Genomic DNA, 17,264 nt, shown 5'->3' on the forward strand with positions numbered 1-17,264 from the left:
TGGAAGATTAAACAGCAGGACCACAAAGGTTGTAATCTCTGGATTACTCCCGGTACCACGTGCTAGTGAGTATAGGAATAGGAAGATAGAACAGATGAATGCGTGGCTAAAGGGATGGTGCAGGGGGGAGGGCTTTAGTTTCCTGGATCACTGGGCCTGCTTCTGGGAAAGGTGGGACTTGTACAAGTCGGACGGTCTACACCTGAACCAGAGGGGGACCAATATCCTTGCGGGGAGGTTTGCTAGCACTGCTGGGGGGGGTTTAAACTAACTTGGCAGGGGGATGGGAGACAGAGTGGAGCTATAGTAGGGGGTGATTTACAGCCAAATACAGAGGAAGAAACAAGTCAGCTGGGAAGGCAGAGAAAATATGTGAGGGCAAAAGGGAATATGGCAAGGCTGGAAGGCATTTATTTTAATGCAAGGAGTCTTGCAAATAACGTGGATGAACTGAAGTTGTTGTTGAACACATGGGAGTACGATATTGTTGCTATCACGGAGACATGGTTGAGGGAGGGTCAGGACTGGCAGCTCAATATTCCGGGGTATAGAATCTTCAGGAGAGACAGAGGGGGGTGTAGAAGGGGAGGGGGTGTTGCAATATTAATTAAGGAGTCGATTACTGCTGTAAGGAGGGATGATATATTAGCGGGTTCCTCTAATGAGGCCATATGGGTAGAACTTAAAAACAAAAAGGGGCAAGCACCTTGCTGGGAGTGTACTATAGGCCCCCAAACAGTCAGGGGGAGATAGAGGAACAGATATGTAGGCAAATCTCAGAGAAGTGCGAAAATAATAGGGTAATAATAGTGGGGGATTTCAACTTCCCCAATATTAATTGGGATAGTCAGAGTGTGAAAGGCTAAGAGGGTGCAGAATTCTTAAAGTGCATCCAGGAGAGCTTTTTGAGCCAACATGTAGAAAGTCCGACAAGAGAGGGGGCGGTACTGGACCTAATTCTAGGGAATGTAGCCGGGCAAGTGGTGGAAGTGTCAGTAGGAGAGCATTTTGGCGACAGTGACCATAATTCGGTGAGATTTAAGGTGGTCATGGAAAAAGACAATGACGGCCCGGAAATAAGGGTTCTAAATTGGGGGATGGCCGATTTTAATATGATAAGGCGGGATCTGGCCAAAGTGGACTGGGAGCAGCTACTTATAGGAAAATCCACATCAAAGCAGTGGGAGGCTTTCAGAGGGGAAATAGAGAGAGTACAACGCCAACATGTTCCTGTAAAGGTCAAGGGTGGGACCAACAAGCAAAGGGAACCTTGGATGACAAGGGATATACAAAAATGCATTAGGGAAAAAAGGGGGGCTTTTGGCAGTTACAAAAGACTAAAGACAGAGATGCCCTAGAGGAGTATAAAAAGTGCAGGGGCATACTTAAAAAAGAAATTAGGAGTGCGAGGAGGGGCCATGAAATAACACTGGCGAGCAAAATAAAGGAAAATCCTAAGATGTTTTATAAGTATACTAGCTGGGGAGCCCCGCGTTACGAGGGCAATTTTGGGGCGCGAGGGCAATTTTGGGGTGTTTGGTCTCCTTGCCCCTGTGTGTCCCCCCTCTCCCTGTCATGTCCTCTCCCTGTCCTATCCCTCCCTCCCCTCTCTCCCTCCCCTCCCCTCTCTCCCTCCCTCCCCTCCCTCCCCTCCCCTCCCCTGTCTCCCTCTCCCCACCCACCCCCTCCCCCACTCCCCCCGCTCCCCCCACTCCCCCTCTGTCCCTCTCTCCGGCCCCTCCCCCTGCCTAGCGAGCCCCGCGTTGCGAGGGCAATTTTGGGGGCGCGAGGGCAATTTTGGGGCGCGAGGGCAATTTTGGGGCATTTGGTCTCCCTGCCCCTGTGTGTCCCCCCTCTCCCTGTCATGTCCTCTCCCTGTCCCTATCCCCTCCCTCCCTCCCCTCCCCTCTCTCCCCTCCCCCTCCCCTCCCCTCTCTCCCCTCCCGTCCCCCCCCTCCCCTCCCATCTCCCCCTCCCCTCCCGTCTCCCTCCCCTCCCATCTCACTCTCCCCCCCCACCCCTCCCATCCCCCACTCCCCCCGCTCCCCCACTCCCCTCTGTCCCTCTCTCCGGCCCCTCCCCCTGCCCAGCGCCTGAGGTCCGGTGCCGTTGCTGAGGTCCCCCGCGTATCGCACGGCTGATGGGCGGCCACTGCGGGCGGGCGGGCAGCGCATGCGCGGTGAGTGTGGGCGGCGCATGCGCGGTGAGTGCGGGCGGCGCATGCGCGGTTAGTGCGAGCGGCCCGCGGGAGCCGGCAAGGCCGTTAGCGAGCGGGAAACCTCGGGCGGCGCGCCCGCGCTCCGTCCGTGACACCTGAGAGGGGGAAGTAGAGAGAGACAGAGAGGAAGAGGAGAAGGATAGAGAGGGAAGAGGAGAGAGGGAAGAGGAGAAGGAGAGAGAGGGTAGAGGAGAAGGAGAGAGAGAGAGGGAAGAAAGAAAGAGAGAGAGAGAGAAATTTTTTCAGCTTCAGGCCCCGAGTCCCCCCTGCGTGAGGGTGAGGAGGAGGGGGGGGGGTTGCTAAACACAATATAAAACTCAAATAAATTGTTAAATTAATTGCCTAACACATAATTGAAATATTTACCTTAGTTCCCTAACACACAGAAAGTGTGGGGGAAAAAATCGTGGAAAATCACGATGGCGGCCACTCACCTCGGTTCAGAAGGATAAGGCCCGCCCACACACGCACCGATTGGTCAACCGGTCAGGTCACCGAAGCGTAGGGTTGGTCAATCGTCGAGTCACTCGACACTCAACTGTAGGAAGACCTCGACGTCAGACGGTCGCTAATGAGAGCGGAACGCTGAACGTTTTTGGGATACCGCGGGCGGGATTTTTGTCCGGCCGAAACGTAAATAGGCCTATAACCGGTCCGGAATCGCAAGCTTTCTTTTGAGGCGACGCGCGCGTCGGTACGCTCTGTAACTTCCAAACGCATAGAGACCAGGCGGACAGACAGACAGACAGACAGACATCGGGACAGACAGAAGAGCCGCTTTATATATATAGATTAAGGGCAAGAGGATAACCAGGGAAAGGGTAGGGCCCATTAGGGACCAAAGTGGCAATCTGTGTGTAGAGCCAGATGATGTAGGCGGGGTTTTAAATGAATTTTTTGCATCTGTGTTCACTATGGAGAAAGATGATGTAGACATAGAAATCGGGCAAGGGGACTGTGACATACTTGAACATATTAGCATCGAGAGGGAGGAGGTACGAGCGGTTTTAGCAGGCCAAAATGTGGATAAATCCCCAGGCCTGGACGAGATTTATCCCAGGCTGTTGTGTGAGGCAAGGGAGGAGATTGCAGGGGCTCTGACACAAATTTTCAGAACCTCTCTGGCCACAGGGGATGTACCAGAGGACTGGAGAACAGCTAACGTAGTACCATTATTCAAGAAGGGTAGCAGGGATAAACCAGGGAATTACAGGCCAGTGAGCCTAACATCTGTGGTAGGGAAATTATTGGAAAAAATTCTGAGGTACAAAATTAGTCTCCACTTGGAGAGGCAAGGATTAATCGGGAATAGTCAGCATGGCTTTGTCAAGGGTAAATCATGTCTGACAAATCTGATTGAATTTTTCGAGCGGGTGACTTGGTGTGTGGATGAGGGAAATGCTGTGGATGTGGTTTACATGGACTTCAGTAAAGCTTTTGACAAAGTCCCGCATAGGAGACTGGTCAAGAAGGTAAGAGCCCATGGGATCCAGGGTGCCTTGGCGCGTTGGATCCTAAACTGGCTGAGTGGCAGGAGGCAGAGGGTGATGGTCGAAGGTTGCTTTTGTGACTGGAAGCCTGTGTCTAGTGGGGTACCTCAGGGATCGGTGCTGGGTCCCTTGCTGTTTGTGATCTACATAAATGATTTGGATGAGAATGTAAAAGGTATGATCAGTAAGTTCGCAGATGACACGAAAATTGGTGGGGTGGTAAATTGTGAGGAGGAAAGCCTCAGGCTACAGGAAGATATAAACGAGTTGGTCAGATGGGCGGAAAAGTGGCAAATGGAATTTAACCCTGAAAAGTGCAAGGTGATGCATTTTGGACGGACAAATAAGGCAAGGGAGTACACAATGAGTGGTAGGACCCTAGGAAGTACAGAGGGTCAGAGGGACCTTGGTGTGCATGTACATAGATCCCTGAAGGCAGCGGAACAGGTAGATAAGGTAGTTAAAAAGGCATATGGGATACTTGCCTTCATTAGCCGAGGCATAGAATATAAGAGCAGGGAGGTTATGATGGAGCTGTAAAAAACGCTGGTGAGGCCACAGCTGGAGTACTGTGTGCAGTTCTGGTCCCCTCACTATGGGAAGGATGTGATTGCTTTAGAGAGGGTGCAGAGAAGATTCACCAGGATGTTACCTGGGATGGAGCGCCGCAGCTATGAAGAAAGACTAAACAGGCTGGGGTTGTTTTCATTGGAGCAAAGAAGGCTGAGGGGGGACCTGATTGAGGTGTACAAAATGATGAGAGGCATAGATAGGGTAGATAAAGAGGAACTTTTCCCCTTAGTAGGGGGGTCAATAACAAGGGGGCATAGATTCAAGGTAAGGGGCAGGAGATTTAGAGGGGATTTGAGGAGGAACTTTTTCACCCAGAGGGTGGTTGGAATCTGGAACTCTCTGCCTGAAAGGATGGTAGAGGCAGGAACCCTCACAACATTCAAGAAGCATTTGGATGAGCACTTGAAATGCCATTGCATACAAGGCTATGGACCAAATGCTGGAAAATGGGATTAGACTGGACAGGGATTGATGGACGGCGCAGACACAATGGTCCAAAGGGCCTCTTTCTGTGCTGTAAAACTCTATGACTCTATGACTCTATGATACCTGGGATGGCAGGAATGATGTATGAGGAGAGATTGGGTTGATTGGGCTCATACTCGCTGGAGTTTAGAAGAATGAGAGGGTATCTCATTGAAACTTATAAAATTCTAATAGGACTAGACAGACTAGATGCAGGAAGGATGTTCCCGATGGTCAGGGAGTCCAGAACCAGGGGTCACAGTCTAAGGATAAGGGGTAAGCCATTTAGGACAGAGATGAGGAGGAATTTCTTCACCCAGAGAGTGGTGAACCTGTGGAATTCTCTACCACGGAAGGCATTGGAGGCCAATTCATTAAATATATTCAAGAAGGAGTTAGATATATTTCTTAAGGCTAAGGGGATCAAGGGATATGGGGAGAAACATAGAAACATAGAAACTAGGAGCAGGAGTAGGCCATTCGGCCCTTCGAGCCTGCTCCGCCATTCAATGAGATCGTGGCTGATTATCCAAACCCTAGCAGCCGGTCCCTACACCGACAGCCAACCCACCCAAGCCCTATCCCCGTAACCCCGTAACCCCACGTATTTAATCCCCCCTAACACTAAGGGCCAATTTTTTTTTTTATCATGGCCAATCAACCTAACCCGCACATCTTTGGACTGTGGGAGGAAACCGGAGCACCCGGAGGAAACCCACGCAAACACGGGGAGAATGTGCAAACTCCACACAGACAGTCACCTGAGGCCGGATTTGAACCCGGGTCCCTGGCGCTGTGAGGCAACAGTGCTAACCACTATGCCACCGTGCTGCCCTGGGAAGGCAGGGACAGGGTACTGAATTTGGAATAACAACAGAAAATGCTGGAAAAACTCAGCAGGCCAGGCGACATCTGTGGGGAGAAATTAGAGTCAACGTTTTGGGCTTAATCCGCCTTCCTGTTTTTGCCACCAAAGTGGATAACCTCGCATTTATCCACACTATACTGCATCTGCCATGCATCTGCCCAACCGCCCAACCTGTCCAAATCATACTGGAGTTCCTTTTTGCAAAGAGCTGAATGACCTCCTCCTGTGCTGTATTATTCTCTGATTTGCCACCCCCGCCCCCCCCCCCAGCTCTTTGCACCAACTCAATTGGCACAAGACTAAAGTCACGGAGACTTCAGACAATGGGGCAGCGCCGCCATTGGTTGGAGGACCCGCCGCTGGTTCAGTCCTCCGAGCGCCCACCACTCACTCTCTCTCACTATTGGTCGAGGATTGCTGACGACGTGCGCTGCCTGCTAGCCCGTGTGACCGTTGCGGCAGGCAATTAAGGGAACCACCTCGTCCTCATTTCCAGTCCAGAGTAAGAACATGCATTTCTATAGCGCCTTTCACCACGTCTCAAATTGCCTTACAGCCAATGAAGTACTTTTTGAAGTGTAGTCACTGTTGTAATGTGGGAAACGCGACAGCCAATTTGCACACAGCAAGCTCCCACAAACAACAATGTGACAATGACCAGATAATCTGTCTTTTAGTGATGTTGATTGAGGGATAAATATTGGTCAGAACTCTCCCCTGCTCATCTTCGAAATAGTGGCCACGGGATCTTTTACGTCCACCAGAGAGAGCAGACAGAATCTCAGTTTTAAGGTCTCATCCGAAAGACGGCAACTCCGACAGTGCTTTACTCCCTCAGCACTGCACTGGAGTGTCAGCCTGGATTTTTGTGCTCAAGTCTCTGGAGTGGGACTTGAACCCTCAGCCTCCTGACTCGGACACGAGTGTGCGGCCCACTGAGCCACGGGCTGACACTCAATGTTTTAAATAAAGCAAATTAACAAACAATAAAGATTTATTAAATTCCTGCCCGCCAGGCCTTTCTGAGGCAGTAAGAGTGTCCTCTGCCCGTGCGTGTGTCTATAGGAAGCATTTTTCAGGCCCTTTGAGATTTTTCTTTGCTCATTTTCCTCCTATTGCCTTGTACCCTTTGCTCTAAACTCGTTTTACAGGGTGTTAGAAGCAGAAGGGAGAACTTGAAACCAAACATCGGCTCAAGATCTGACAGAGTCACTCGATTTATCAGGGAACCTGAATATCATCAGCCTTTGCAAATGGAGGGAGAGCGCATCAATCGCAGCGCGGACAAACCGTACGCGTGCTCCGTGTGTGGACGCAGCTTCAGCTGGTCGTCCAGTCTGGGGAGGCACAGTCGCATCCACGCGGGGGAGCGACCCTGGAAATGTGGGGACTGCGGGAAGGGATTTGGCAAGCGCCCAGAGCTGGAAACACATCGATGCCTTCACACCGGGGAGAGGCCGTTCACCTGCTCGGTGTGTGCGAAGGGATTCACTCGATCGTCCCACCTGCTGAAACACCAGCGCACTCACACCGGGGAGCGGCCGTTCACCTGCTCCCTTTGCGAGAAGGCGTTCACCAGTTCGTATCACCTGCTGAGACACCAGCGGGTTCACACCGGGGAGAGGCCGGTCACCTGCTCAGACTGCGGGAAGGGGTTCATCAATTCCTCCCACCTGCTGATGCACCAGCGAGTCCACACCGGGGAGAGGGCGATCTCCTGCGGGAAGGGCTTCACTCAGTCCTCCCACCTGCTGAGACACCAGCGAGTCCACACCGGGGAGAGGGCGTTCACCTGCTCCGCGTGCGGGAAGGGCTTCACTCAGTCCTCCCACCTGCTGACGCACCAGCGAGTCCACACCGGGGAGAGGCCGTTCACCTGCTCTCACTGCGGGAAGGGGTTCACGGACTCCTCCAACCTGCTGATACACAGGCGCATTCACACCGGGGAGAGGCCGTTCTCCTGCTCTCTGTGTGGGAAGGGGTTCACCAACTCGTCCAACCTGCTGAAGCACCAGCGGATTCACAGCGGGGAGAGGCCGTTCACCTGCCCCGTGTGCGGGAAGGGATTCACCCGCTCGTCCGATCTGCTGGCCCACCAGCGAGCGCAAACTGGGGAGAGGCCGTTCACCTGCCCCCTGTGCGGGAAGAGATTCACGTGCTCCTCCCACCTGCAGACGCACCAGCGGGTGCACTGCTGATGGTGCTGACCCGATTCTGCCGTTAAATCGCACCCAGAACCGAACCATATCCATTCTGTTGTGGAGTGTTTTAAACCAACGCTCGACACAAGGTTTTAGATCGATAGTCAAGTTGTCTGCAGCGAAGATTCACCAGGCTGATGCCTGGGATGGCAGGAATGACGTATGAGGAGAGATTGGGTCGATTGGGCTTGTACTCACTGGAGTTTAGAAGAATGAGAGGGGATCTCATTGAAACTTATAAAATTCTAACAGGACTAGACAGGCTAGATGCAGGAAGGATGTTCCCGATGGTCGGGGAGTCCAGAACCAGGGGTCACAGTCTAAGGATAAGGGGTAAGCCATTTAGAACATAAGAACATAAGAAGCAGGAGCAGGAGTAGGCCATATGACCCCTCGGGCCTGCCCCGCCATTCAATAGGATCATGGCTGATCCGAACCTAGACTCATGTCTACTTCCCTGCCCGCTCCCCGTAACCCCTAATTCCCTTATCAGCTAGGAAACTGTCTATCTCCGTTTTAAATTTATTTAATGTCGCAGCTTCCACAGCTCTCTGAGGTAGCAAATTCCATAGATTTACTACCCTCTGAGTGAAGAAGTTTCTCCTCATCTCAGTTTTGAAAGGGTAGCCCCTTATTCTAAGATTATGCCCCCTAGTTCTAGTCTCACCCATCAGTGGAAACATCCTCCCCGCATCCACCCGATCAAGCCCCCTCACAATCTTATATGTTTCGATAAGATCGCCTCTCATTCTTCGGAATTCCAATGAGTAGAGGCCAAACCTACTCAACCTTTCCTCATAAGTCAACCCCCTCATCTCCGGAATCAACCGACTGAACCTTCTCTGAACTGCCTCGAGAGCAAGTATATCTTTTCTTAAATATGGAAACCAAAACTGTACGCAATATTCCAGGTGTGGCCTCACCAGTACCCTACATAACTGAATTTAGGACTGAGATGAGGAGGACTTTCTTCACCCAGAGAGTGGTGAACCTGTGGAATTCTCTACCTCAGAAGGCAGTGGAGTCCAATTCATTAAATATATTCAAGTCGGAGTTGGATATATTTCTTAAGGCTAAAGGGATCAAGGGGTATGGGGAGAAGGCAGGGGCAGGGTACTGAATTTGGATGATCAGCCATGATCTCATTGAATGGCGGAGCAGGCTCGAGGGGCCGAATGGCCTACTCTTGCTCCTATCTTCTATGTTTCTATGTCTTTATTGCACCGGTGGGGAAACAGTCTGCTCTGTCGTAGCCAGACCTTTCCAAATTGGTACAGCATACGTTACATGTTTATACATTACAACACACATGACCATCTCATGCACAATTTATTCCTGCCACCTGATTGGACCTTGGCCCGCATGCATCTTCACTGATTGGTGAATTACATTAAAGTACCGCCTTTATTATCTGAAAAGTATATGTCCGTTATCCCTCAAGCTGTTGTTGCACCTATGACCTTTGTTTATGCCAAATGGGGTCTCATCAACATTGGACTTCTGACTCATTGTCCTCCTTTCCTGCCTCTCGAGGCCTCTTTTACTTTCAACTCATTGTTTTACTTTCCTGCCAGAACAGAACTTACATCCTCTTGGGCCTCTTATGGTTTCCACGTCCGGCTAGGTTATCAACTTAGAAAAAGCTTACTACTGAGATTATTGTCTTTATTACACCATTCAGCGAAACTGCCAGCGATGTCAGTTTAACTCTTTCCCCACTGCAATTCCAACAGTGACTACACTTTAAAAAGTACTTCATTGGCTGTGTAAAACTTTGGGAGGTCCTGAGGTCTGGAAAGGCACTGCAGAAAATGCAAATCTTTTATTTTCAGTCAGTTGGAGTTTGTTGCTGCTGATGTTAAAAATCTGAAATACTGGACTGGACTTTGATATTCTGGATTGGAAGAATAAGCCATTTGCTGTAAATTTTGCTGCAACTTGACCAATCTTAAAAAGTTGACCAAATTTAATATACCAGCATGCTTTGAGAGGTTCCTGTGGGAATTTGTGCGCAAAACTGTTCACAGAGAAAGAGGCCTTGAACGGGAACAGAGACTTTCTGCTAAAAAAAATATGTAATGCTGCCAGCTGTCTTTCAACGGGTAAGGGAAACAGACCTTTGGAAAGTTCTGTGGAGAAGAGGCTATTAGCTATTGAACTGTGAAGCCGTTGCAAAAAAACCCCAGAAACATCTTCAGACTGTGGAATGTAACCGGCCTTGACGGCCCAGGCATGCTTAATGGACGAGTGCTAAGAGGGTCTGAGAAACAACTAATGACCACCATGCCATATAGTTAGGGACAGGTACATAGTGGGAGGGTTCCCAAAATTTAGGGGTATAAAAGGTGCTGTTTCACGACACTTGGGGGCTGCAGCCGGACCACCTGGTCAGTTGTCAGAAATTGTATGTCTAGTCATTGCCGAATTGACCAATCGCTGGTGTTAATGACCAAAACATCACGTGACTACGATCACTTGAGTTTAAATTAAAGGGATAGCTCTGTGTGTGCGAAGGTATAGTCAGGATTGTTATATACGCGACACAACTGTTGGGATGCTTACTTGTAATCTCTTGCTGATTTTTAAGTAAAAGCAGTTTTTCGCAGATTTACTGGGTTTGGTGTTGTCTGTTCGATGGGCCTGAAGTTTGCAGATGACACAAAGCTGGGTGGGCATGTGTGCTGTGAGGAGGATGCCGAGAAACTCCAGTATGATTTGGACAGGTTGGGTGATTGGGCAGATGCAGTATAATGTGGATAAATGCGAGGTTATCCACTTTGGTGGCAAAAACAGGAAGGCAGATTATTATCTGAACGGCAATAGATTGGGAGAAGGGGAAGTGCAACGAGACCTGGGTGTCCTTGTGCACCAGTCGCTGAAGGTAAGCATGCAGGTGCAGCAGGCGGTTAAGGTGGCAAATGGTATGTTGGCCTTCGTAGCGAGAGGGTTCGAGTACAGGAACAAGGATGTCTTGCTACAGTTGTACAGGGCTTTGGTGAGACCACACCTTGAGTATTGTGTGCAGTTTTGGTCACCTTATCTGAGGAAGGATGTTCTTGCCATGGAGGGAGTGCAGCGAAGATTCACTAGACTGATACCTGGGATGACAGGAATGACGTATGAGGAGAGATTGGGTCGATTGGGCTTATATTCGCTGGAGTTAAGAAGAATGAGAGGGGATGTCATCGAAACTTATAAAATTCTAACAGGACTAGATAGACTAGATGCAGGAAGGATGTTCCCGATGGCCGGGGAGTCCAGAACCAGGGGTTACAGTCTAAAGATAAGGGGTAAGCCATTTAGGACAGAGATGAGGAGGAATTTCTTCACCCAGAGAGTGGTGAACCTGTGGAATTCTCTACCAAAGAAGGCAGTAGGGGCCAATTCATTAAATATATTCAAGAAGGAGTTGGATATATTTCTTAAGGCTAAAGGGATCAAGGGATATGGGGAGAAGGCAGGGACAGGGTACTGAATTTGGATGATCAGCCATGATCTCATTGAATGGCGGAGCAGGCTCGAGGGGCCGAATGGCCTACTCCTGCTCCTATCTAACATGCTTCTCTGTATTAAATTCCATCTGCCACCTGTCTGCCCATTCTGCTAGCCTTTCCATGTCCTGTTGCAGTCGATTGGTATCACCCTCACTGTTTGCCACACGCCCAAGTTTGGGGTCATCGGCAAATTTAGAAATTCTACACTGCATTGCAATATCCAGGACATTTATATGTATGTATGTATGGAGATGAGATGAGCAGGCTCGAAGGGCCGAATGGCCGACTCCTGCTCCTATTTCTTATGTTCTTAGAAGTGCAAGTCTACCTTGAACCCAGAACCTTCTGACTCTGCTATCCACTGAGCCACAGCTGACTCCAGTCTTTTACACAGTTTCATCATAACTTCCTTGCTTTTGCACTCTACGCCTCCCCTAAAGCAAGGGGAGTTATGATAATTAATTGTTAAACAGTTTTTTTTGCAGAGTGACCCAGGCTGTGTGCAGGAAACAATTTTGCAGTTCAAATTTTGCAGTTCAAAGGGAAGGGCCAGCCCCCTTGCCGCGCCATCATTGGAGGGAAGGGCCCGCCCCCTTGCCGCGCCATCATTGGTTGGAGGACGAGGCCGCCCAGTTCAGTCCTCCCAGCTCAGCCCTCTTCCTATTGGTCAGCGCTCCCGTCAGTCAGAGGCCCGGGCCGGCCTCCATCCACCTGATTGGGCCTCTTCCTCTGATGACGTCACAATCGGGCACCCGCACCGAGGAGGGCAGGTCCCGCCCCCTAGCCGCGCCGCCATTGGTTGGAGGACCAGGCCGCCCAGTTCAGTCCTCCCAGCTCAGCCCTCTTCCTATTGGTCAGCGCTCCCGTCACTCAGAATCACATTGTGCCGGCTCACTCCGCCACCCCGCGCGTTCAATCCGCTCCGTTCGGTGTCCGCGGTGGTCCCGCCCGCCCGTCTCTCAGGTTTGGTTTTTCTCGTCTTTTACTTTATAATCTCGCTCTCCGCTCCCCCCCCTCGATTTAAATCGATTCCCCAACACTTTACTTTACCCCGGCCACTGATTCCGGCCTCTTCCCCGGGCCCTGCCTTCTGTCTGCTTCCCGGAGGCTCCGCGCAGGCGCACTGGCAGCCTCGTTTTGTGGTGGGGCCGAATGAGCATGCACGGCCCCGCCGCTCCACATTTAAAGGGACACCTACCCCCTCCATATTTAAATGGACACCAACCTCTCCACATTTAAAGGGACACCCACCCCCTCCACATTTAAAGGGACACCCACCCCCTCCACATTTAAAGGGACACCCATCCCCTCCACATTGAAAGGGACACTCTCCCTCTCCACATTTAAAGGGACACCCTCTCACTCCACATTCAAAGGGACACCCACCCCTGCACATTTAAAGGGAAACCCACCCCCTCCACATTTAAAGGGACTCCCTCCCCCTCCACATTTAAAGGGACACCCACCCCCTCCTCATTTAAAGGGACACCCACCCCCTCCACATTTAAAGGTACACCCACCCCCTCCACATTTAAAGGGACACCCACCGCCCTCTCGTGTGTTTCTCTGATTAAAGGGACTGTGACAATTCCCCCAGCCACCGCACTTTAGCAAGGATGTGAAAGACCTTGACAGCCAGCCAGTGGCTCCGTTGGGAGCATCCTTGTCTCTCAGTCAGAAAGTTGTGGGTTCAAAATCCCCACTGCAGGGACTCAAGCACATAAACCTAGGCTGACATTCCGGGGCAGTGCCGAAGGAGCGCTGCACTGTTGGAGGGGCGGTGCCCTGTCGTAGGGGCAGTACTGAGGGAACGGAGCACTATGGGAGGGTAAGTACTGAGGGAGCGCCGCACTGTCGGAGGAGCAGCACGGAGGGAGCGCCGCGCTGTCGGAGGGGCAGTACTGAGGGAGTGCCGCACTGTTGGAGGGGCAGTACTGAGGGACCGCCGCGCTGTCGGAGGGGCAGTACTGAGGGAGCACCGCACTGTCGGAGGAGCACTACTGAGGGAGCGCTGCACTGTCGGAGGGGCAGTACTGAGGGAGCGCCGCACTGTCGGATGGGCAGCACTGAGGGAGTGCTGCACTGTCGGAGGGGTGGTACTGAGGAAGCGCCACACTGTCGGAGGGGCAGTACTGAGGGAACGCCGCACTGTCAGAGGGGCAGTACTGAGGGAGCACCGCAATTTCGGATGGACAGTACTGAGGGAGCGCTGCACTGTCGGAGGGGCAGTACTGAGGGAGTGCCGCACTGTCGGAGGGCCGTCTTTCGGAAGAGACGTTCAGGTGGACATAAAAGATGCCATTATTTCGAAGAAGGGCAGGAGAGTTATCCCTGGTGTCCTGGCCATTATTTATCATGCAAATTGGCTGCAGTGTTTCCCACATTACAACAGCGACTACACTTCACAACTTCATTTGATGTAAAACCGTTGATCGTGAAAGGCGCTGGATAAAGGCCAGTTTTTCTTTATTTTCTCTCCTGTATTTACATTAATTACTTATATAAACCTCTTTTACTGTCTCTTGCAAGGGAGGAATTGCAGACAGGCAGCTTAATGCAAACTTCACACGAAGATCTGATGGAGTCACTCGATTCATCAGGACCTGAATATCATCGACATATGGAAGCGGAAAGCAGCAATCAGAATGCGGACAAACTGCACACCTGTCTTGTGTGTGGACGTGGATTCAACCGAAGGTGCAGCCTAGGGAGGCACAAGTGTAACCAAAGCAAGGAGAGTCTGTGCAAATGTTGGGAATGAAGGAAGGGATTCAGTTGCCTCTCCGAGCTGGAGACTCATCAACGCCGTCACTCCGTGAAATGGCCATTCACCTGCTCCATGTGTGGGAAGGGATTCACTCAACAATCCGCCCTGCTGAGACACCGGCGAGTTCACACCGAGGAGAGGCCGTTCATCTGCTCCGAGTGCGGGAAGCGATTCACTCAGTCAACCGCCCTGCTGACACACCAGCGAGTTCACACCGGGGAGAGGCCGTTCACCTGCTCAGTGTGCGGGAAGCGATTCACTCAACAATCCACCCTGCTGACACACCAGCGAGTTCACACCGGGGAGAGGCCGTTCACCTGCTCCGAGTGCGAGAAAGGATTCAATTGTCCCTCCTCTCTGCGGAAACACCAGCTGGTTCACACTGACGAGAGGCCGTTCTCCTGCCCCGAGTGTGGGAAAGGATTCACTCATCCCTCCGCTCTGCGGGAACACCAGCGAGTTCACACTGACAAGTGGCCGTTCTCCTGCTCCGAGTGCGGGAAAGGTTTCACTCGTGCCTCCGCTCTGCTGATACACCAATGAGTTCACACTGACGAGAGGCCGTTCTCCTGCTCCGAGTGCGGGAAAGGATTCACTCGTCCCTCCTATCTGCGGCTGCACCAGCGAGTTCACACTGACGAAAGGCCGTTCACCTGCTCCGAGTGCGGGAAAGGATTCACACGTTCCGACTCTCTGCGGGAACACCAGCTGGTTCACACTGACGAGAGGCCGTTTAAATGTTCCGACTGCGACAAGAGTTTCAAATGCTCAAAGGGCCTGGAGAAGCATCGACGCATCCACACCGGGGAGAGGCCGTTCAGCTGCTCTCACTGCAGGAAGAGGTTTACGTGCTCATCCGATCTTCGGAAACACCAGATCGCCCACACCGGGAAGAGGCCGTTCCCCTGCTCAGTGTGTGAAAAGCGATTCACCAGTTCAACTCACCTGCTGAGACACCAGCGAGTTCACACCTGAGCGCACTGGTCCCATTCTGCTGTTAATCACATGAAGGACTGTTCTGTGTTAATAATGGCAATTACGGGGTCGGGGGGCGGTGGGGCCATTTGAAGATGCTGATAATAACCCCAGTAACGAGGCTGGAGTTTAAGAGGGGTCAGCCTCGGCTCAGTGGGCGACACTCTCACCTCTCGAGTCAGAAGGTCATGGGTTTGAGTCGCACTCTGGAGACTTGAGCACGTAATCTAGGCTGACACTCCAGGGCAGTACTGAGGGTGAGCTGCCCTGTCAGAGGTGCCATCTTTCAGATGCGACGTTAAACCGCTGCCCCATCTGCCCTCTCAGGTGGGTGTAAAAGATCCCGTGGCCGCTACTTTGAAAAACGGAATGGGGAAAGGATCTCGACTTGGAAGATCAGGAAGTAGATGTGAAACTGTAATGTCGCTTGAAATGATTGTAAGACTGAAATTTAACTGTGACTGTAATAATTATGTTTTGTAGGTAACAGAGCGTGGGAAAAACCAGTACGAATCCAGTCTGAGGTGATTTTGGTGGTGCCTCCTGTGTCACTACCACCACAACTACCATGGTTTACGGGTCTAACAGGACCTGTCCCATCAACCAACACGTTTTTAAGTAGGAGCTGCACAGTTATGTGGCACAGTTCAGACCCGACATTCCCCTATTGTTTGAGGGTTTCAGTGAGCTCATGATACGACTGAACTCCTCCCTAAAGCATTTTTTATGTTTTGGAGCAAGACAACTGGAGAATAGATATTGAAATTGAAAGCATAAGGGACAACGCACACTGGTGGGATATTGGGCTTAATACATCAGCATGCCCTTAGGCTCGTATTATTTCACACGCTCTGGTTGTTCTCCAACTTGTAATGATTTTGTATTTGAGATATGTAACCCATGTAGTAAAACTTTGAACTATGTAAGATCAGAAGTTTGTTTAAGATCTACCCAGTTAAACACAAATGTCACAAGGTAGGGAGTCAAAAATTGTTAGGACTAATAAGACAACATAGGGACAAACATGGAAATTCCTCATTGGATTAGGATAATTTCCCATGTACTGGTCATATCCCAACTTGTAGTAATGATGTGCTTACTATTCTACACCTGCTACCTGAAACACCTAAAGTCCAATGCCCAATCACATTTAAATATGATCACAGCCCAGAACATGTTAGAGTTACATAAATGGAAGAAAAATAATCCACATATAAGATTTTAGTTTTGAGGTGTCAGCAAATGCCTCGCCCTCAAGGTAGGGATATGTAGGATAGGGTGTACCTGTAGGATTTAGTAAACATTATTAAGATTCTATAACCATTTTTATATAACTATAATATGTGAAATTGTATGTTAAGATCCTAAAAGCCTGTATAAAATGGAGAATGGCTGAGAGCAAAGCAGGATGGGATTATGCCAACCTAACTAAAAACCTCTGTTTAAAATTACTGAAGTAATGGAATGTTGTGCTAAGTTTACGGAGACGAGGAATTCAGCAATATTATGCTTAAAGAGATAAAACTAGAGAGATAGATAAGAGTTGGAGACGTCCTTCATTGGTCCAGCTATCGGATGGACCGACTGTTTTGTCAACATTCTAGGAAGTGTTCTGTGAAAAGTGAACATCTGAGATAAGGGTACTTTGTTATGCAGGGAGAAAAAGTCAGAAGGATCAAACAAGGTCATAAGATGGGTAACGAGGGAAGCAAGACTTTTTACCAGGTGTTAGAGGGTTAATTACTGCCACGTCGGCAAAACGAGATGGGAAAAGGGTATAAAGATACAGGTTTTGAACATCGAAAGTGCGCACCATGTAACCAGAGATTGATAGGAGCTTCGGTCAACAGAACACAGCAAGATCCCAAGGAAGCGTGCATGGGTCAACGGAACACAGCAAGATACATCAGGAGACTTGCGCCGTGCTCACTCGGAAGGAACACCGGGGTTTGAATGAACAGACTGTGACTATCTTCTTGTTAAGTACTACTTCTTTGTACCGGATGTTTAATGTTTAATAAACCTGTTTTACTGATACACAATATACCTGGATCCAGAGTGGTTTGTGTAGTCACGGACTGTTTTACTGATACACAATATACCTGTACCCAGAGTGGTTTGTGTAGTCACGGACTGTTTTACTGATACACAATATACCTGGACCCAGAGTGGTTTGTGTAGTCACGGACTGTTTACTGATACACAATATACCT

General features: G+C 50.4%; 1 protein-coding gene and 1 pseudogene across 1 annotated transcript in view; both read left to right on the forward strand.

Moving 5' to 3' along the window:
* Nucleotides 1–17,264, forward strand: part of LOC147114454 (uncharacterized) — a 240,950-nt gene that overhangs the window by 137,934 nt on the left and 85,752 nt on the right. The window contains exon 3 of the mRNA XM_085993919.1: nt 6,766–7,807. Coding sequence (XP_085850045.1) covers nt 6,766–7,807 — 1,042 coding nt within the window. The remainder of the gene's footprint in view (nt 1–6,765; nt 7,808–17,264) is intronic.
* Nucleotides 13,336–17,089, forward strand: LOC147114456 (uncharacterized; annotated as a pseudogene).

This window comes from Somniosus microcephalus, chromosome 7 (assembly GCF_052327205.1).
Source record: "Somniosus microcephalus isolate GS21.2 chromosome 7, FLI_Smic_1.0, whole genome shotgun sequence".
Taxonomy (NCBI): domain Eukaryota; kingdom Metazoa; phylum Chordata; class Chondrichthyes; order Squaliformes; family Somniosidae; genus Somniosus; species Somniosus microcephalus.